Below are 20,926 nucleotides of genomic sequence, written 5' to 3' on the forward strand. Positions count from 1 at the left end.
GGCAGTGTCCTGGCCACTCAGCCTCAAGCAGAGAGCTGAGGCAGCGGGGGTTTCACGCAGTTTGGAGCCAGCCTTCTGCTTCTGGAGAGTAGCCCTGAGCCCCCTTCTTGGTATTTTTCACTGTCTTCAGGTTTCTAATACGTTTGGTTATCAGGTTTCCTGACCTGCAGCAAAGTAGGAGGGGCCACTGCTCCTGGAAGCAGGCACAGGCGCCACAAGAAGTGACTATGAAAGAGGTGGCAGAGAAGCCTGAAGAGCAGAGAGGAGCAGTGGAAGGGGCCTCCGAGATAGCAGTCTCAGCCCCAGTGACTAATTCCTTTAGGTCTGATTCGTTGGATTTAAGAAAGCAGCAACTGAAAAAAAAAAAGAATCAGAAACTATGTGAAACGTGTTAGGAAAGTTTTCCTTATAAATGGTTCTAGTCAGATTGATTTTTGCACTCGGTGGGGAGCCAGTTCAGGGGCGGAGGGGACCCCCAGGGACGCCAGATGGATGAGGTGTGACCGCCCCTGCTAATGGACCGTGAACGGTACCGGAACTTTTAACGGGGCTCGAAAATTGAAAGTGGTGAAAAGCCAAACTTGGGGTGTTAACTATTTATCATTTCCTGATTTCAGCCACATTGTAAATCACCTCGTGAGGGCAAAGTGCAAAGAGGTGACTCTGCACAAGGATGGGCCGCTGGGGGAGACAGTCCTGGAGTGTTACAACTGCGGCTGCCGCAACGTCTTCCTCCTTGGCTTCATCCCCGCCAAGGCCGACTCCGTGGTGGTGCTGCTGTGCAGGTGAGGCCGGGACCAAGTTCCCGGGGACCGCCTCTCAGCCCGGCTGCTGACCCGGTGGAGCTTTAAAATGCTTGAAAATGGTTCCTGCCGCCTGGCGAGGTGTGAGGACATCAGGGGATTGGGGCCTATTAGAGAGCTAGGAGTGTCCAGTGACTCTTTTGGGGTGTGTGCTGGTTAAATCATAGAAACAATTCTGTAAATACAAAATCTGTTCTGAGTTTTAATTAAGAGTTCAGAGCCCAAGTGTGGGGAGATGCAGTTTATTACTAAGAACTTAAAGGTAATATGACATAATAAAATGTAGGGACAACACTTGGGGTGAAGGGTTAAGCCTTGGGGGTCAGAGGTCATGCTCACCTGGTCTCTCCCCGCCCTTGGGGCATCTGCAGGCAGCCCTGTGCCAGCCAAAGCAGCCTTAAGGACATCAACTGGGACAGCTCGCAGTGGCAGCCCCTGATCCAGGACCGCTGCTTCCTGTCTTGGCTGGTCAAGATCCCTTCTGAGCAGGAGCAGCTGCGGGCTCGGCAGATCACTGCCCAGCAGATCAACAAGCTGGAGGAGCTCTGGAAGGTGAGGGCCTGCTGAGAATGCAAATCCACACAGCCCCGGTTTCTGGCTCACGGCAGGGAGAGGAGTGGAGCGGAGTGTCTTCAGAAACACGAGATGCTGGGGGACACTCAGCCTCTACCTGGAGTGGCCCCTTGCCAGGAGCATGGGTGCCGCGGACGCCTCCCACCAGGCCTTTGGGAAAGGAAAGCTCTAGTCGTTGGAATTATTCTCTTGCTGAGGGCGAGGGTGGGTGGTGGGAAGGAGGAGGGCAGGAACTGGCCTTAGGCAGCTGTGGGTGGACACATCAGGAGGAGTCTGGGCCTGAGGAGCCAGACAGGACTGTGAGGGCACTTTAGAACCTCCTCAGGCCTGTCATGTGTGTGAGCCAAGGTCACACTAGGTTGGGGATGAGTGTTCAGTGGGAAAGGGGTCAGGGTCTCAAAGGTGGGAGACTTGGGGCCCAGAGCAGCCCCGTGAGTGAAGGGGAGAGGTGCTCCCGGCTCACGTAGTGGGTTTCCCACCCTGTCCAGCAGACCCAGTTCTCCATGGAAGCCCTCTGATTCTCACTGCTTAGATTTTATGATGAAGTTCTAATAAATAGGCTAGAAATTTTAGTTAGCACCCATATAATCAGAGATCTTAAATGTGAATTTATTTTCACTGAGTGCAAGTGAAAATATTTCTCAAGCATAGTGTAGCAAGGTACCTTTCCACTTCGATTTCCAGGTTGCCACAGTTATTTCACTGTCCCCATTTCTGTCCAAATAGCCAGATACCGTTCTGTCCTTGTCAGAGAAAAGGGCATGGCACCTGTCGGCACAGCATAGGGTTAGGAGGAAATGGGGAGGCGAGCCTCCCCCTCTGTTTACACAGCCAGAGAAACCAGTGGTCTCTGTGGGAGCCTGGACAGAGTGTCCTGTCTCCCAGTTCAGTGCTGGGCGTTTGGTGGAGAACACACCCATTTGATGGTAGAGGTGTATTGGGCTGTGTACCTGGGGTATTTTCACCAAGATTCATCCTGTTGGTGTAACCCCGTAGGGGAGGGTCGGGAGCGGCAGCTGGGGCATGAGCATGATCCACTCCCCACACGAGGGCTCTCCTTGTGGGGTAGACACCCTTGACCCCTGGGTGCCCTTCTCCAGGTCAGCCCAGCGTTGGCTCGTTCTAAGAAGCGATGAGTGTGCCCTGTCCATCTGGTGACTGGTGAACTCACATAGAGTTCACATTGAATATCGGTGAGAACAGGGACATGATGCAGGTTCTTGTCTTCTAGGAAAATCCTTCCGCCACCTTAGAGGACTTGGAGAAGCCAGGGGTGGACGAGGAGCCGCAGCACGTCCTCCTGCGGTACGAGGACGCCTACCAGTACCAGAACATCTTTGGCCCTCTGGTCAAGCTGGAGGCTGACTATGACAAGAAACTGAAAGAGTCCCAGGTGATGTGTGTGGGGGTTGGGGGTGGGGGGGGGGGTCGGTTGTTTTAACAAAGCCTGTCTCCCAAGGTCTGGGGAGGGCAGTTTTCTCTGCAGGCTGTGGACGCTGCCATGGGCCAAGCACAGTGCCCAGGGAGATGGACCCTCGGATTGAGGGCAGGCAAAGGAGCAAACTGTGGGCAGACGGCCCTTCACTCGGAGCAAAACACTGGCCTCAGCGTTTTCTGATTTTAAATCCAACAAAAATTCTTCACAGTCAGGTTGCCAGCCCTTGCCCACAGCCACGAAAGTCAGACCTGAGGAGCCCGTGGCACACCAAGGGCGCTCCTTGTGCCAGTCTCACCAAGAGTGTGTCTGGAAAGCAGGAGTTCCGAGGCTCATGGGCCGTGTCCTCAGTCGTTGGCTTCCTTCTCTTCCTCCACAGACCTCCAAGAGCAGATGGCATGTGGGGGTCTCCTGGTCATCTTATGTGGGTTCTGGGGCTCCTAATGGTTTCTCTCCCAGATATGCCGTTGTTGGTGTTTCAGGCTGTGGGGTGCTGCTTGCTGCACCCCAACATCATGGCTGGTGAGGTTCTCCATAGGGCGCATGCCTGTGGAAACCCAGACACGAGGAGTCCAGGCGTGTCTGTGTTACAGGCTAATGGGGCTCTTATTTTTCGTGTGCTCAGACTCAAGATAACATCACGGTCAGGTGGGACCTGGGCCTTAACAAGAAGAGAATCGCCTACTTCACTTTGCCCAAGACTGACTCTGGTAATGAGGATTTAGTCATAATTTGGTTAAGAGGTGATTTTAAGTTTTAAAATATTTGTGACTATAAGTAGCATAAAATTCCTAGTTTTGCCCTTGTAAAGTGTCCCTTAATTTGAATCTTCATGGTGGCAATCTCGGCATGTGTTGAAAACGCTGACTTTTTCTTGCTGTCTTCTCCCTGTAAGACATGCGGCTCATGCAGGGGGATGAGATATGCCTGCGGTACAAAGGGGACCTGGCGCCCCTGTGGAAAGGGATCGGCCACGTCATCAAGGTCCCTGATAGTATCCTTTGTATCAAGAAGGGCTAGCCAGCAGCAGGAGAGGCCAGTCGGGAGGACACGAGGCGGGAGGGCCGTGGGTGGGTGCGCGTGGCTGTGTCAGATCTCAGCTGGATGCGGGGGCTGGTTGGCACAACCCTTCACTGCTCTTAGGAAAATTCCAGGACTTGAGCCTTGGCTGGGAAAGGTACTTGTATGGTTACTTCCTTTCTGCCGAATGATGCATTGATGAGGGTGACCCAGAGTGTGTGTGATCAGGAGTAGCCTCTGCTCTCAGGGAGGGCTCCTGCCATGTCCGGCTCCTAAGTCTGATTCTCCAAGGTTAGTTTGTCTCTGAAGAACCTCACCTGGAAGCTCATGCGTAGGCGTGGGGAGTTGAGAAGTCTGGGGTTGTGTGCAGGTACCCAGAGTGCACACATCTGTTCATGGGCCTGAGAGCAGACATGCTGTGACCTTGGGTGGTCCCATATGCTGGCCAGGGTGGCTGGACTGATAGCGTCCACATGGCACAAGCACTGTTGGATGCAGTGGCGTAGGGGGCGTGCCGATGGAAGAGACTTCCTGGGAGAAGGGGCGAGAGCCAGAAGGAACCTCGGCCCTGGCAGGTTGACCTCAGCCTTCTTCCCATGGTGGGCTAACAGTGCTGGGGCTTGACCCCACAGCTGCTCTCTGCCCAGGTCTCTGTTGAGCTCAACCTGAGCATAGGAGACTTGCCTGTGGGTTCCCTCGGAGACCAGTTTTGGGGCCATGGATGGAGGAAAGGGTGTTCTGCATGGCCGCAGCCTGGGGATGTACTGGGCTGGCGTGGCCTCTTTGAGTAGTGTTTGTCTCAGGTCCTGAGCCCTTTCTTCGGTTGGACTCTGAGGGCACCCCTTTGTATAAACTGAAAGAAGAACTGCTTTACCTGTGACTGAGGTGCTCCCAGCTCTACATCCAAGGGCTCTGCAGAAGCTTACAGTCAGAACCCAGGCCCTGGACGTGGCTGCTTCATGCAGGGCTCCGGGTGATGCCTGGGGGCTCACGGGAATGGTGTGGGGCAGGCTGCGGTGGGCCTGGGCACCATGGGCAGAATCACAGGGAGAACGTGGGTCTCACTGGCTGCGCTTTTAGCTTTTGGCACAGAGGAGGGGTCTATCTCTTCAGTAACTGAGTGAGGGCTCCTCAGAAAGGTAAGCCTGGCCTTGGTAAGAATGACACTTAACTCAGGCACAGATTATGGCGATGAGATTGCCATTGAGCTGCGGAGCAGTGTGGGTGCACCCGTGGAGGTGACTCATAACTTCCAGGTGGATTTCGTGTGGAAGTCAACCTCGTTTGACAGGTACATCTGTCTTCCCCCAGGGGCACTGCTTCATCTGCTCTGTAGTCACCTGCTCTTGGCATGGCTACCACCTCTACCTTCCAGATGATTCTCTGCATCACAGAAGGGCGGGTCTCTGCTGTGGCTCCGCAGTGGTGCATGTTCCTGACCTGGAGCTTTCTTTGTAGGATGCAAAGTGCATTGAAAACCTTTGCTGTGGACGAGACGTCCGTGTCAGGCTACATCTACCACAAACTGCTCGGCCATGAGGTGGAGGACGTGATCATCAAATGCCAGCTGCCAAAGCGCTTCACGGCACAGGGGCTCCCTGACCTTAACCACTCGCAGGTTCTCACCTGTCCTGGGGGCCGAATGGGCCTGCGCCACAGAGCCCACGGGGTGGGCAGGACCCTGGGGCATCTATACCCTTAATTGCCTCTTGTCCTTGATTGAAGGTTTACGCCGTAAAGACTGTGCTGCAGAGGCCGCTGAGCCTGATCCAGGGACCACCTGGCACGGGGAAGACTGTGACCTCGGCCACCATCGTCTATCACCTGGCTCGACAAGGCAACGGGTAGGGCTCAGCAGGGCCCTGGTGGTGAGAGAGGAGGCCTGCCTGCCAGGCCATCGCGGGCATGCTAGTGTCTCTGGGGCCGGGTTTCCCAGCTTCTGCGTTGTACATTATTTGTGTTAGATCTGGCCTCTGGTTGCTTTTAACAAGCACGCCTGCTATTCTGGTAAAGGCAGCACTGAGCTGGTGCGTTGTGGCTTGTCCTGTGCCTGGGCACATCTCGGAGCTTAGAAAGTCTTCATAGTACACACAGGAGGGTGACGATGTGGGACTCAGTCACTAACAGTTCTTTGCGTGAGTGGAGTGAAAACTGGGCAGGGGACAGGAAGCTCCAGCCCCACTAAGTTCTAGCTCCTTCAGCATTGTGTCATTCCTGGCTTTAGTCTTAGACGGTGCGCTGGCGCCACTGCCTGTGATTCAAAGCAGTAGTCTTGGTTAATTAGCATTTCCTGAACTTCCTCTGGTGAGCACTGAGACGTGCACTCACGTTGTGTTGAAGGCCTGTGCTCGTCTGTGCTCCGAGTAACATAGCCGTGGATCAGCTGACCGAGAAGATCCATCAGACTGGGCTGAAAGTCGTGCGGCTGTGTGCCAAGAGCCGTGAGGCTATCGACTCCCCGGTGTCGTTCCTCGCCCTGCACAACCAGATCAGGAACATGGATAGGTGGGTGTCCGGTAACCAGCCTCAAGCCTGTTCGTGTTGGTCAGTTCAGCCCGTGGCGCTGTGTGGGAGCCTGGCAGCCCTCCGCTCCTACGCCTGCTGACGTGTCCCTGTGCTTGCAGCATGCCGGAGCTCCAGAAGCTGCAGCAGCTGAAGGATGAGACTGGGGAGCTGTCGTCTGCGGACGAGAAGCGGTACCGGGCCCTAAAGCGCACTGCCGAGAGGGAGCTGCTCATGGTGAGCTACCTGGTGTACTGTCCAGGAAACGGGCCTGGGGCCTTTGGGTTGTGGTTGGTTTGTTTTGGCCAGAGGACCTGTTTGGATACGGTCAGCGTATGATGGCCCCTTCAGTCGCTTGTTATTTTGCTTTTGAGAAGAGAACTTGGATGCCTCCTTTATTTGACTCCTTTGTGGTCAAGAAATTAGAGATACCTGGGTACCTGAAACATAATTTTGGAGGTAGTTTCTACTTCCTGCCAGCCTCCCTGCTGCTGGGAGCTGCAGTGGGTCTGGGACATTCTCTCTTGTCTTTCATACCCAACCAACCAGAAGTGGATTTCAGTCTGGGGATGGGATTCCCAGCTCAGCACTGCCCCTCAGAGGCAGTCTTGAGGCACTCAGCCATTTCTGTGCTGAGAGGTTTTCTCCAATGAAGCACTGCCACTTAGGACTCAAAAGTTAATGTCGCCACAGCCTGGATATAGATGTCATCAGAGAGCAGCTTGCTTCCACAGTTATCAGGGAGGGTGTGGATCGGAATAGTGCCTGCATCCTGTTGTGTCTGCCCCTTGGGGTCTGGTAACGTTCACCTGCAGGGGCCCGACGCCTGGCATACTCTCTTCCCCAGAACGCAGATGTCATCTGCTGCACGTGTGTGGGTGCAGGCGACCCGAGGCTTGCCAAGATGCAGTTCCGGTCCATTTTAATCGATGAAAGCACCCAGGCCACCGAACCAGAGTGCATGGTCCCTGTGGTCCTCGGAGCCAAGCAGGTGGGCCATGTTGCATCTGCTGTAGTCTCATTTGAAAACTGGCCTGCATTTTCTTCTGTTCTGGTTCTGTGTAATTTTAATCTGGAAGTTTGTTTTTTAAAATGTCCTATAATGCTGTGTGACGCCCTGGTAGAGCACAGAGGGATGGACAGCCAGCCTTTTGAGGGGGCCTTTGAAAGGTGGGCGCCACACAGAGTGCCTCTCCATGTGGCTCCTGAGTGTGAGTCTGTGTTTGGTGTACGTGGTGAGCGATTCTCCCACACCCAGTCCATGTCTTATCTCTTGAGTTCACGTGGCTGGGTGATTATACGGACGAAGGGCCCCTGTGGCCCCCGTGAGTGGGTATCTAGGCTGTTTGGTGCTTGAGCTTCTCACCTGTGTGGGCTTCTTACTGCAGCTGATCCTTGTGGGCGACCACTGCCAGCTGGGCCCTGTTGTGATGTGCAAGAAGGCCGCCAAGGCCGGGTTGTCCCAGTCGCTCTTCGAACGCCTGGTGGTGCTGGGCATCCGTCCCATCCGCCTCCAGGTCCAGTATCGGATGCACCCTGCGCTCAGTGCCTTCCCGTCCAACATCTTCTACGAGGGCTCTCTTCAGAACGGCGTCACTGCAGGTAACGCTCAGGCCAGAGGGGGTGCCTGGGGAGATAACACCTGCTGTCACTGCCTTCCTCAATGGCCTTATGTAGTGACCACTTGTGTCTAGGGGATGCCTGGAGAGATGCTGTGGTCAGTGGGACAGGATGTCCACTTTGGAATGTGGGATGTCCTTGGGTTGTGGGTGAGGAGGAGCCCACATCCTCCTAAAACTCAGAGTCGCCACACAAGAATTCACTCCAGGGGCTTGTCACACACAGTGGCACACACAATGGCAGGCAGCAGAGCTGAGCGCCCCTTCCCGTCCCTCCTCTCAGTAGTTTTCAAAGCTTGGGCCCTGGGAGTCTGCAAGACCGAGGTCAAAGTTACTTTCTTAGTAGCCCTGAGGCGTCGTGTGCCCCTTCCTTGTGCTGACACGCATGCCAATGGTGCAGAAGCAACGCTGGGGCCTGGCTGGTGCCTTGGTGCAAGTCGGGAAGGTGCTGCCTGAATGCCATGCGTCGTCACTGCCACATGCACTTGGCCAGCACCGTGCGATGCAGAAGTAAAGAGCAGCTGTTTAACTAAATTCCTGAGTGCACACGTTTATGGGGCTGCCTATGCTGAGATAGGAAATTCTAAGACTCTTGGCAAGTGCCTGAAGAAAGGACCCGTGGACATGTTTGGTCATTCCAACTGGGGTTTGGCAGGCATTTTCTGAACATGATTGAAGTAAGCATGTGCCTTCAAGGAAAACTGACAGTATTTGTCACCTATGGTAAAATCTGAGGGTTCAAATGAAAATTAGAATTTTGGAAAACTCATGACCCCCAGCATGAGCTGACTGAGTCTTCCAAGTGCTGAGCGGCTTTTCTGATGAGATCCGTAGTGGTGACGTGTGTCTGAGGTGTGTCAGCCTTTGGAAGCTCTGCTTGACTCGGCGACACTTCCCATTCCAATGGACAGTGAGGCTGCCACCAAGCCACTCGGGTCTAAGGCCATGTGGGCACAGGGCAGAGTAGAGCTGACTCTTCAGGGTGACCTCCTGTCCGCTTTTGGTGTAGAATTGGGCAGAATTCCACATTGAGGGGCAAGGCGATGGAACGCTCTGCCCTCGTCCAACTGCGTGTGTCTGGGAGGCCGGCCACCTGTGAGGACTCTCGGGACCGACTGCGGGCAGAAGCAGAGTGAGCCGGAGAGTGAAGCAGGTTGCAAAAATGTGCTAAATACCTGTTTTAATGGAAAATATAGTTAGTTTCCATTCAAAACTATTTTTAAGTTAATATTTAAATGAATTAATGAATGTTTTGTTTCTGAGTCTTACAATACAGTGTATGTCAGTAGATGGAGTCCACAGAAACAGTAGCTGTCTGGCCTCGTCTGGTTTCAGGAGTGTGAGGGGTCCCGAGACGAGTGTTTGAGAACTGCTGACTTAGCGTCTTGTTGATGCCAACAGCCGCCGCGCTGGCCTTGTGGGGCTCACTCTGAGGCTGAGGGCGTGCCTGTGCAGGGCCCTTCCGCTGCTGCGTGCTGCGGTCCTAGGGGCTGCTGCCAGTGTTACCATCACCACAACACTTAGGCTCTGCCGGTCCCTTGAGCAAGGGGGTTAGGAAGGGCCAGGCCACAGAAGCTTGGTGATGGTTCTCTGTCGCCATTGACACTCATTGGGAAAGCCACTGCTCAGCACTGTTTCAGACCCTCCTCCACAGCGTCAGATCCCTAGGGCAGGGCCCGTGTTGGTGGTTCAGTGCTGTGTCATCACGGCCCAGCACATGGTCAGCACCCAAAACTGTATCTGTAAACATTCTTTATTGAAATGTGAAGGAGTGCCTGAGTCTTAACCATCCAGCTTAGTGAGTTTTCACTAAGTGAACACATCTATGTGGCCAGCACCTGAACCCAAAAACATCGTTGACCAGCTCCCAGAGCCCCTTTCAGCCCTGAGATGACCCTGTTCCAGGGCAGTGCTGGTGTCAGCCCAGACCCAGTGACACGAGTAGCCTGACACAGCTGTGGCATCAGTGTTTACACCACAACAGTTGGCAGGTGCTACAGACCAGCCCCTGCCCTCAGCAGACGGTTCAACGTTTGCCACTGGGCTAACAGGCCGCCAGGCTCACCAGCCGATCCCTGCCTTAGCTTGACATGAAGGAGACCATGCAGTGCAGTCCTGCGGGCCAGGCTTCCTTCATCCATATGAGGGACTGCAGTACAGAAATGCCAGTTTTCTCACGTTGATGCAGCTCCAGTCAAAATCCCAAAGGGATGGGTGGGCTGTGTTAGTTGACAAGGTGACTTTTAAAGTTGTGCACCGGACCGCCAGGACAAACAGGGGAATGGGGAGGGCCTGAAGAAGGTGGCAGCTCACCCTAGGAGATGTCATGAGTTAACGTATACAAAGCTGCGGTCACTGAGATGCTGTCGGTGGGGTGCCCAGGATAGACCCAGAGGCAGACGCACCCATCCTCAGGCCTTGCTCTGTGATAGGGTGGGCACAGCTCACCAGGCACCCACAAGAGCCGGTTAGAGGGGCTTATAGGTTCTTGAATGTACAGCAGCAAAGCTTCTAGAAGGAAACAGAATAGCTTCGTGACCCTGGGGTGGGCAAAGATTCTTAAACAGGCCGCAGAAGCGCTGACAGATCTGTTCAGCGAGAGCTGGCTCTGTGTCAGGCACGGTACTGATGTCGTGTGCAGAGTCATTCAGTCCTGAGTGTTTCGGGCAGGGGACTGGCTCAGGGGTCCTCTCCAGGGCCTCGCAGACCTGAGTCTCTTGCCTGGAGCCTTCTGTTTCCTGCTCTGCTGCATCGCCTCTGCCCTTGCTGGCACAGCCTCTGTGCTGCTCCGTCTCAGCTCAGTGGAGACTGGCTCGCTCTTCCCTGATGTGAAGTGTTGCCTCCTCTCCCTCCCTGACGACAGCGGACCGTGTGAAGAAGGGGTTTGACTTCCAGTGGCCCCAACCTGATAAGCCAATGTTCTTCTACGTGACCCAGGGCCAGGAGGAGATCGCCAGCTCGGGCACCTCCTACCTGAACAGGTGAGCAGAGACTCGCCCATAGCATCTGCCGGCTTTGGTGGCAGCTTGGTGAGTGGCCGTTAACCTGCTGGGTTTTTGTTAACGTGGTGCTGAAACTTTGCCATGTCCTCCTCATCCCCATTCTGTTCAGACACCTAAACCAACCCTCTGTTTCCCCCTCGTCTTTTCAGTGCATGTTCTCATGTTGAGCAGGTCCTTTCTAAGGCCACATGTGGGCCTTTTCTGCCCCTTGTGACTCTCTCGGTCAAGGATGGGGCACTGGGCTGGGCCTTTACGGGGTCGCACTGGAGGCCGAGCTGCCCCATGCCTCCCTCAGCCTCCAGCCGTGGGCCTCAAGAGCCCACAGGTGGAGCCCAGGCACTGAAAGCTTGGCTTTCTTAGGACGGAAGCCGCAAATGTGGAGAAGATCACCACAAAGCTGCTGAAGGCAGGTGCCAAGCCGGACCAGATCGGCATCATCACGCCCTACGAGGGCCAGCGCTCCTACCTGGTGCAGTACATGCAGTTCAGCGGCTCCCTGCACACCAAGCTCTATCAGGTGCACGCCCGGCCCGTCTGCTGGGCCAGCCTTGACTCCTTGCAGTGGAGGCGCAGTGAGCAGCCCACGGCTCTATGGGCTTCCGGTCCCAGGCTCGGTGGTGGGATTCGATGGTGTACCTTGAAATGATTCACGCAGTCTCGGGGTCTTTGGAGGCAGCCTCCTGGCTGACCATGACCGTGTGCCCCTTGCAGGAGGTGGAGATCGCCAGTGTGGATGCATTCCAGGGGCGCGAGAAGGACTTCATCATCCTCTCCTGTGTGCGCGCCAACGAACACCAAGGCATCGGCTTTTTAAACGACCCCAGGCGACTTAACGTGGCCCTGACCAGAGCGCGGTATGGAGGGCTGAGTGCTGCTGGTCCTGCTGGGGCAGGTGCCACCCTCTGCTGGGGTTCCTTCTGAGACTTCCCGTGGGGTCTGGGCACTGGGAGGCCCGGCCCAAGAGGCTGCTTGCTGCCTGGTTCTCCTCCTGGTTACTAATCCACACGTCCCAGCTACACCTGGGGCTGGCGGTGAGTGGAGTTTGCCGGTGGCGGAGGTTGGAGAGTTCCTAGCAGCAGTTCAGAAAGAATGTCTCACCAGGGAGTCGTCTTTGTTTCCACGTTCTCATGGTTTTCTGAGCCTGGGTCTCGCGGGAAAGTCAAACGCAGTGGCAGCAGGGAGTGTGTCCTGTCGAGTCTTTAGTCCACGAGTCTAATGTTTGGTGTCCTTGTCTATTTTGGCTCTAGAACGTAACTTTTGAAAAAGTCACATTAGCAGAAGGGACCCAGAGAACATAGGTGGCCCTCTGTGGCCCCAGACAATAGCCATCTCCGTGCCAGGCAGAAGTGGGGCTCATGTTCATAGGCTGGTTCCTTTCCCCTCAGGGTACCTTGGTTTTCGTTTGTTATCCCCTTTCCGTGGTGCCCTCTTGTTTGGTGGCCAGCATTGGAGGAGGGGTCCCTGACACAGCTGGGTGAAGGCAAGCGTCCACTGGAACCTAGGCCCAGGCTTGGGCATCGAGTTTTGTACCCTGGCCTGTCAGGGTCCCTGAGGTGGCTGATGACCTGGTGCCCAAGAGGCCGCCTCGTGGCTGCAGACGAGGAGACTCGTCTCTGAGCTGTTCTGACATCTGCGCTACTCAGAAATCCACCCATAAATGGCCCAAAGGGCAGCCTCAGCAGCTGTGGGTGGGCTCCGGTGGGGTCGCCATGGCCAGCAATGTCCCCGCCCATCCCCAGCAGTCAGGGTAGGCGCTGCCACAGGCCAGGTGTTTGGGCAGGGAGGTTGAGAGTGGCCCAGGATGCCCAGCTGGCCTGATGTGTAGGCTGGTGGCCCCCTAGGGCTCCTGCGTGGTGAGGGGCTGTGTGGACGTGGTGCCAGGAGAGCTGCCCAGCTTGGCTCTTGATGTTTGGGTTTGGGTTTTGAGTTGGTTCGGCCTTGCCTCAGACTGTTCTGCACAGTGCTCTGGTCACCGTGCGGCCCTAAGTACCGCACTCTTTGTGCCCCCACTTTGTAGATACGGGGTCATTATTGTGGGCAACCCAAAGGCCCTGTCCAAGCAGCCGCTCTGGAACCACCTGCTGAACTACTACAAGGAGCAGAAAGTGCTGGTGGAAGGGCCCCTGAACAACCTGCGGGAGAGCCTCATGCAGTTCAGCAAGCCCAGGAAGCTGGTCAACACCATCAACCCGGTGAGCGCGGGCAGCAGGGAGGGGTGCAGGGCCCACCTCAGGGCCGCCACCTGAGGCAGAATGAGCTGGAGGGAAAGTTCTCGCATCTCATCTTGTGTAAGACACTCTGACCCTAATCAGCAGCCTGTGATCCCTCCCTTGTTTCGAGGGCTCAGTAACACTGCAGCGGGTGAGGGGCCACCCACACACCCCAGAAATTGGGAGTCAGGATCCACTAGTCCCCAGCACACCCTGGCCAGCCCTGCTCTCGTCCACAGAGGGGTCTCGGAGCAGGGCAGGGAGGGGTGAGGAAGGCAGTGCTGGCCGGGAACCCCTTTCTCCCCAAGCCAGTGTTCTGGGCACAAGGCAGTGAGTGGTGGTGAGCCTGAGCTGAGGGTGGACGTGCACCCTGGGGTGTGGACAGGAGCGGTGCGTGCTGTTCCCCGCGGAGCCCTTGTGTAGGTGTTCCCAGCGCTCTGAGGCCTTTTTGGCCTGAGGCTGAGGGGATGCCAAGTCATGGGTGGCATCTAGAAGTGGGACACAGGCAGTTAGGAAACCTTGTGAACTTGGGTGCTCTGGGGGGCTTAGGGGGTGTGCTGCCACTTGAGCAGAAGCCCAGAGACTGAAACATTCAGCGTCAAAAGCCAGGCTGGTTGAGGAGGGGCCAGCAATACCCAGAGCACACAAGTCAGCAGGCCTCAGGGTTGGCCTCACGCGGCCCCACCACCACCCTGGCCACCAGATCTCTGGAGAGTTCTTCCTGCGTGGAGATGATAAATTCCTCACCCACCTAAACTGTTTGCAGGGAGCCCGCTTTATGACAACAGCCATGTATGATGCCCGGGAGGCCATTATCCCAGGATCGGTCTATGACCGGAGCAGCCAGGGTGAGTCTGCTCTGCGGGGGCTGGCGGGCCCTGTTGGGTGTTGACCGTTCCCACGCCTGCAGCTTCCGGCCCTGTCACTCCTCGGGTGGCCTCCCACGCACAGTCCACAAACCCGCCTGACAGAGTCCTTCTCAGCTTCCCTCGTCTGAAATGGAAGAATTGGTCTCTGGCAGGTTTTGACTCACACAGCTCTGCGGATGGCGGTGTCTCAGCAGATCCTGCAGCTCCGCCTGTTGGTCCCAGGGCCCCCGGGCCTGTGCGCCCTGCCCCTGCCCTTGGCTTACCTTCTCAAGGAAGGTCACGATGCAGCTCCTTCAGGGAGCCTGCAGCCTCCTTTTGGGTTTTGCTGCCTTCCTGAAGCTTCTGCTTCCTCTGTGAGACCTCAGGGTTAGGTGCATGTTCCTCGTTTCCCGTGTGGGGTCTCTGTCCTACGGCTGAGCCTGGCACGCCACCTCCTGCCTGTGCCAGCCTCCACAGAGGGGGACTGTATTGCCCAGGTGCTTGGTGCCCCCTGCCCATGTTTTACCTTGGGATTCGTCCCCTTGTGTGCTGGCTGTCCTCCCTGAGGGCTGGTGCACTCCAGCTGCTGCTGTCTCCCGTTCGCTTTGCAAAAGCCCGCTTTCGTTGTCCCAGTATTCTCCTGGTTGTTGGGCTCAGACTGTGGATTACGTTCTTTAATGATGACATATCATCATTAAATTGCTGCTGCATCCAGCGAGTCACCATGTTGTGTAGCTGGGGGTGTCTTGGGTCCCTCCTTGATCCCCGAGTCCCCTGTGGGCCAGCCCGGAAGATCCCGCTCTTGTGCTCTGGCTCCCTTTGGCCTGCCAGTGCCCAGGCAGCTCTGCGCAGGTTGGGAAGGTCCGTAGACCCAGGGGCGCCCCGGGGGCCTTGCCTGCAGCAGGACCCGCTGCACTTTCGAGCTTAGGCGTTTTCTTGCTTTTGACATGGCAGGAACGGGAGGCTGTGCCATGTGAATATAAACCTTGCCATAAAAAGGACTTTTTGTTAATTGGAAAGGCAGTGTTGCTTTTGATTTTTCATATTCCTGTAAGGCCAGTGGTTCTCAGAATCCCCTGGGAGCAAAGATGCCTGCCCGGCGCCAGCCCACGGAGGCCTTTGAGAGAGGCGGCTGAGTGGTGCGAGTCGGCTCCAGGCAGCTCTGCTCTGGGGGCACCAGGGAGCGCTGGGCAGGCAGGCAGTGCAGGGCGCGGCAGCCCAGCTGGCTGGGGGCAGGCGGCAGGCTTGTTTGGACGGGGCTGCTGATGCCTGCTGTCCCCCTCATGTCTTGCAGGCCGGCCCTCAAACATGTACTTCCAGACCCACGACCAGATTGGCATGATCAGTGCCGGCCCCAGCCATGTGGCCGCCATGAACATTCCCATCCCTTTCAACCTGGTCATGCCACCCATGCCACCCCCGGGGTATTTCGGACAAGCTAACGGGCCAGCCGCAGGTGAGTGCCCAGCAGCATCGCGTGGAAACGCATGCTGGCGTCAGAGTTTGCTCATATCTGGGCTTTGAGCGGGCATGCTTGCTGTGGGCGTCAGAACCTCCTCCAGGGAGCCCTGGACTGTTCTTTTTCAGGCCGGGGCACCCCGAAAGGCAAGACTGGCCGTGGGGGGCGCCAGAAGAACCGCTTTGGGCTCCCTGGACCCAGCCAGACGACTCTTCCCAACAGCCAGGCCAGCCAGGATGTGGCATCGCAGCCCTTCTCACAGGGGGCACTGACCCAGGGCTACATCTCCATGAGCCAGCCCTCCCAGATGAGCCAGCCCGGCCTCTCGCAGCCCGAGCTGTCCCAGGTGAGCAGCCAGCCAGCACCTGACCTGGGCACACCTCACACCTGCGAGAAGTCAGACCAGCCCAGGGAGCCCTCTCCCCACACACGGACCTCACGATACTCACCCTGAAGACTCAGGAGGAGGATGGTCTCCTACTTAGGCGTGCCCTTAGCAGTGGAACCATAGGTCTAGAACATTCCATCCCCAGCACTGCCCTTCACAAGAGTCCTAGGCAGCTGGTCTGAGTTACCTGTCTCCTACAGTGAGGTAACCAGTGTGGGTCTCCTGGCACTTGAGGACATGGTTTTCTAGATTTTTCTGAGGGACTGGATGAGGAGTAGATTCTCAAGCCTGGGAGCATGTGCGTGCATCCTCTGGCTGGGTGCTCAGCTCCTCAACCTTGTCTTTCAGGACAGTTACCTTGGTGATGAGTTTAAGTCACAGATCGATGTGGCGCTGTCACAAGACTCCACGTACCAGGGGGAGCGGGCGTACCAGCACGGTGGAGTGACGGGGCTGTCCCAGTACTAGAAGGCAAGCTAACCCCTGGAGGAGGTCTTCACTGGGAATCTGGACTTGTGGGGAAATTTGGGAAATATGGGATTGGGATCCAAGTCCCTGAGGGGCCAGCTCATCCTGTGACCTGTCACTTCAGGTCCCTGTGCCTCTGCTCACGGTGGCGGGGGGGCATGAGCTTCGTGCATACCTCCCTGTGTCACAGTCCTCTCCTGAGAGAGTCCTAGAGCTCCCTGGGAAAGTGGATGTGGGCTCGCAGCTGCCACCCAGATGGGCAATAAGGAGGACCACCCACTCCTCTCTGATGGGTGCTGGGTCCCAGCCCCAGATGCATGGGCACCTGTGGAGGAGGTGCTTCTGGGTGCCTGCAAGGGCCCTGTGCATGGTTCCCTGTCCCACCTGACCAGAGCAGGGCAAGTGTGGGCTTTGGGCCCCCCGCTGGTGCGTGGGAAAGTGGGGTGCTGTTGCTACAGTGCAGACTCAGTCGCCTTAGCTCTCAGCTTCCTTCTCTCTTTGGGTGGGAAGTCACTGGTCTGGCCACCCGGCCAGCCTCTGAAGTCCCGTGTCACAGGTGAGAACACAGGTGCGGAGAAAGCCCCGCGCCAACCGGAGCTGGGCCCCTGCCTTCTCTCACAGCCTCGTGCCCTCCTCCTCCTTCCCCACAGGTGGCGGCAGAAGAGCTAAGCTCTGTGGCTTAGTCCATCAGCATCTTATCCTGGGTAATAAAAAATAAAAATAAATGGATACCTGTTTTCCACTGCTAAAACTGAAGCACCACTGTGAGCGACAGGAGAGGGAGAGGAGCCCGAGGGAGAGAGCCCGAGGCGGAGCGAGCGCCCACTGCTGGCACGCGGCGGCGGCGGCGAGGAGAAGGAGAGGGAGCGGCCGGCCGGCCGCGGAGCCCGCCGAGCCCTGCCAGCCCGCTCGCCGAGGAGGCCGGCGCTCGCCCGTCCACACCTGGGCCTGCGACCGGGGCGGCGGAGGAGGACCCTCATCTCAGAGTAGCCCTTTCCTCTGTTGTTTTCTTTTTCTCTTTTATTGAAAGGGGACTACGTTTTAGCAGGAAACACTTTTGCATTTCTGTGCCGAGCAGGCTCCTTGCAGGCGGCAGCCCGGCCGGGAGGGCCTGAGGAGGTGCGGGTCCTGTCCACACCAGCCGGCTCCCGAACAGACCGCTGAGGCCACGCTGCCTGTGTTCTAAGGTTTTCATTTAAGGAGAATACGGTGTTTTGGGTTTTTCTGTTTGTTTTTTAAAGATTCTTTCAAAGAAGTACTGAAAAATATACTTTCCTGAGTTTGTCTCTCAAATCTTAGTGGTGGACCTGGGAGATGCAAGAACCTTCCAGAAACGAAGTTTAAACGAGCCGACACAACTCGTGATTAGGATCAACACCTGTGACTCCATGGAGAGGAGGATTTTTGTTTTCAGTTTTAGCTTCCAGCAGCTTCTCCCCATGCGTCAGGCAGTGAGGGAGCACCATCCCGGGCCGGCAGCGCCACGTCCCCGCTGGACTCTGAGAAGCAAAGCGCTTCGCTTGCGCGGTGGACTCGGCCCGTGGGAGGCCCCGCAGGCCGGCCGCGAGGCCAGGGGTGGCCAGGCTGCTTCCCCGGAGTCCTGCCTGAGGATTTGGCAGAGGACAGCGGCCAAGAGGACCCATCCCCAGGGAGGCGCCCACATCCCTGTGGCCGGTTAGACACGCAGAGCACCTGCCCCCCTTGTCTCCACCCCACCTTTCGAGTTTGCAGCCCCTCTGCCTGCGGGCACAGCTTCACCGAGTGGGGCGGGTTCTGCGTTGGGGAAAAGGAGTATGTTTCAGAAATAAGTCGGGTTGCGCTGAAGGGGCTTTGCGGAGTTAGTCCCACGACCCGGTGGGGGGCCTGAGTCTGGGTGGCGGCTGACAGCACCACCCCTAGCGCCTCACACACTGCGGAGGGGTGTTAGTCTCCCTGGTGGCCAGCTGTTTGAGGACCATCCCCTGCCTACCAAGGCCCTGGTGACCCTCACCCCCCAGCTTCCCCCTCCCCGTCTGGCTGTGCTGGCCCTCATCCCAGAGCCTTTAGATTGCAGCTTGTTCACCGGAGATGGGGACACAGGCCACCTTCCTTCTGGCGGGCCTCTTATTTATGACCACTGCTGTGGGGCTGCCGGGTCCCCTGCCTTGGGTAGGCCGCATAGAGGCGCAGAGCTTGGGTAGGTTTCCGCTGTGACCCGTTGTGTGACACCCGGCCTGCCCTGTTCCCTCCTTGGAATGCTTTGCCTCCCCTTCGTGCTGTTTGCGTCATCCTCTGCCTTCCAGCAGCAGTTCCTCTGAGTTTTCCAAGTCGAGGCACATCTGTACCACGTGCAATGTAACTCTTGATTTTTGGTCAGTTTGTTTGAAGCTCTTTTGTCACCAATAAAATCTTAACAAACAGCTCTAGCCTTCACATCGGGGCTCGATAAAGTGCAGGGAGGTGGCAGAGCGCTTGGTCTGGGGGCCTGGCTGGTTGGGGGCAGTACTGTGGGTCACCCCTGGCAAAGCTGAGACAGGCGGGGTCTGCGCAGCGGGACCGGGGTACCTGGCCCCTCACAGGGTGGGCGTACGGAGACGGGACTCCAGGAACCCGGCCCTCTGTAGGACTCCCTCTCACACTGATCGTTCACGGCCGTGGACGTGCCGGCCCCGAGAGACAGGACGAGGAGAGAGGCTGGAGGCTGAGCGGACCACGCCGTGTTTATTGTTGAGCCCCGTCCCCGCCCATTCTTGTCAGCGGCAGCCACATTCGTCCACCACCATGTCCTCATAGTGCCGCAGGACCACGTTGTCGCTGTTGTCGAAGAAGAGCACGGAGATGGGCGACAGGCGCGCGGGCACGCAGCAGGGCAGGCCGGCGGCGCCGGGGGCGGCCGCGTGCATGAGCGCGCGCAGCACGGCGTGGTTGAGCGCGGGCGGCCCACCGGGTCCCGACAGCGCGGCGGGCAGCGCGCACTGGCCCTGGCAGTAGTTGGCCAGGAAGCCGCGCGGCGCGATGACCCAGCGGTGCCAGCCCACCTCGCGGAAGCTCACGTAGAGCCGCCGCGCGCGACACGCGCCCCCGGGGCCCCCGCCCACCGCGGGCTCGGCCTCGCGCCGCGGTCGGGCCAGGGGGTGGCACAGGCGCGGGTCGAGGGTCGCCAGCAGCAGCGAGGCCTCGGCCAGGCGCGCGCAGGCGGCGGGGACCCGGGGGCGGAGCGCCAGCGACAGGCGGAGGCTGCGCGGAGCCGAGGCGTTGCGGGCCCAGGCGGCGCCCAGCAGCTCGGCGCGCACCGGCGTTCCCAGGGCGGGCACCGCCTGGCGGAGCAGCACCGGCCCGGGGCCAGCGCCCTCGGCCGCCCGCGCCACGCTCAGCTCCCAGCCGCCCGCCGTCGCCTCCGCCGCCGCAAAGCGCAGCTCCAGGCGGGCCCGGCTCGGGCGCTCGGCGGGTTCCACGGCCGACAGGTCGAAGACGACGGTCCACTCGGGGCAGTGCCCCGCGGCCGAAGCGGGCTCCGGGGGCCGGGCGGGCGCACCTGGGGAGGCAGGGAGAGGGGTGGGCTCGCGCTGTCCTCGCACGGTACCCGACCTGCCCGCGAGGGGTCTCAGTTGGGGACCAGGGGAAGGTGAGCGCCTGGGGCGGGGCGAGGGGCGCGCCATCTGTTAGGCGGCGTCAAATGGTGTGAAGCTGCGGGGGTTGGGGAGATGGGGTGGGGGCAGGGCATCGCTTGCAAAGAAGAGGCCCTGCCCCGCGCAGATCGGCCTACCCCCGGTTGGGAACACAGGCAGCCGGGCGAGATGAGCGAACGCCTGGGGCCCGCGGGGAAGCGATGCCGGGGCGGGGTGGCATCTGCAGGAAGGCATCAAATGGTGTGAAGTGAGGGAGTGGGGGCAGGGCTCCAGCTGCAAGCAAGGGCCTTGCCTGGTGCGAAGGAGCCTGGCCTTAGGACCGCTTTCCCGGGCCACGCAAGTGCCCACGGGGAGCAGTGGAAGGAGTGCGGATGCCCAGGTTGCTCGTGGGGTGGGCACAGTGGGAGTCTGTCTGCCCTCCCCGACCTGGCGCTCGAGGCTCGTGGCGGGCCCGGGACGCCCAGCGGGGTCTCAGCCTCCAGGACCCACAACCCCAGCGCGGGCCCCACTCACCGCGGTCCAGAACGTGGCGCACAATGTTCCCGGCGACCCCCAGCTCCTCCAGGTGGCACGGTCGCAGGGTGGCCCCTGGGGGCGTCCGCCGCAGGTTCGTCCTTGACTCCTGGGGGTCCCGGCGGCGGAACAGGTGCCACATGACGGGGGGTACGGGCCGGGGAGTGGGGGCGTCCCGGGGTGCGTCACGCAGCCCGAGAGCCTGGAGCAGGGCGGCGGCGGGGCCCGGGGGCGCGGGCGCGCGGGCCGGGGGTGGCGAGGGCAGCAGCAGGGCCAGGAGGAGGAAAAGGACGCGGCGGCCGGGACCGCGGCGCGGCGGTGGCATCTTCTTTGCAGGCGGCGACCAGACGAGTTCTCAGGGGCCGCTGGGCCCCTAGACTTGCGGGCTGGGGGCGGGGCCAGGGCCCCCGGAGGAGCCGGGGCGGGGTCTGAGGTTGGGCGGGGTCAGGGCCCCGGGGGCGGGGCCGTGGCCCTGAAG

At 58.5% G+C, this 20,926-nt stretch overlaps 2 protein-coding genes across 3 annotated transcripts in view; one reads left to right on the forward strand and one right to left on the reverse strand.

The window, feature by feature from the left end:
- The window catches only part of UPF1 (UPF1 RNA helicase and ATPase), a 33,695-nt gene extending 14,969 nt beyond the window's left edge, over positions 1-18,726 (forward strand). The window contains exons 4-24 of one of the 2 annotated variants that reach the window (XM_044773228.2): positions 618-785; positions 1,175-1,355; positions 2,608-2,769; positions 3,437-3,554; positions 3,707-3,805; positions 5,014-5,122; positions 5,290-5,449; positions 5,557-5,675; positions 6,172-6,336; positions 6,456-6,570; positions 7,181-7,324; positions 7,722-7,935; positions 10,816-10,933; positions 11,315-11,471; positions 11,666-11,808; positions 12,972-13,146; positions 13,931-14,012; positions 15,307-15,468; positions 15,600-15,817; positions 16,208-16,330; positions 16,978-18,726. In XM_044773228.2, the coding sequence (XP_044629163.1) occupies positions 618-785; positions 1,175-1,355; positions 2,608-2,769; positions 3,437-3,554; positions 3,707-3,805; positions 5,014-5,122; positions 5,290-5,449; positions 5,557-5,675; positions 6,172-6,336; positions 6,456-6,570; positions 7,181-7,324; positions 7,722-7,935; positions 10,816-10,933; positions 11,315-11,471; positions 11,666-11,808; positions 12,972-13,146; positions 13,931-14,012; positions 15,307-15,468; positions 15,600-15,817; positions 16,208-16,327 (2,929 nt within the window). In that variant the 3' untranslated portion in view covers positions 16,328-16,330; positions 16,978-18,726. The remainder of the gene's footprint in view (positions 1-617; positions 786-1,174; positions 1,356-2,607; positions 2,770-3,436; positions 3,555-3,706; positions 3,806-5,013; positions 5,123-5,289; positions 5,450-5,556; positions 5,676-6,171; positions 6,337-6,455; positions 6,571-7,180; positions 7,325-7,721; positions 7,936-10,815; positions 10,934-11,314; positions 11,472-11,665; positions 11,809-12,971; positions 13,147-13,930; positions 14,013-15,306; positions 15,469-15,599; positions 15,818-16,207; positions 16,331-16,977) is intronic. The other variant, XM_044773229.2, reaches the window with a different exon arrangement.
- Positions 18,727-19,001: 275 nt separating this feature from the next.
- On the reverse strand, positions 19,002-20,905 carry GDF1 (growth differentiation factor 1). The gene is made up of 2 exons (XM_044773284.2): positions 20,449-20,905; positions 19,002-19,841 (listed from the first exon to the last, which is right to left on the reverse strand). Exons 1-2 carry the CDS (start codon positions 20,771-20,773, stop codon positions 19,060-19,062), a joined length of 1,107 nt encoding a protein of 368 aa, XP_044629219.2. The 5' UTR covers positions 20,774-20,905; the 3' UTR covers positions 19,002-19,059.
- Positions 20,906-20,926: the final 21 nt, after the last annotated feature.

Source organism: Equus asinus, chromosome 10, assembly GCF_041296235.1.
Source record: "Equus asinus isolate D_3611 breed Donkey chromosome 10, EquAss-T2T_v2, whole genome shotgun sequence".
NCBI lineage: Eukaryota > Metazoa > Chordata > Mammalia > Perissodactyla > Equidae > Equus > Equus asinus.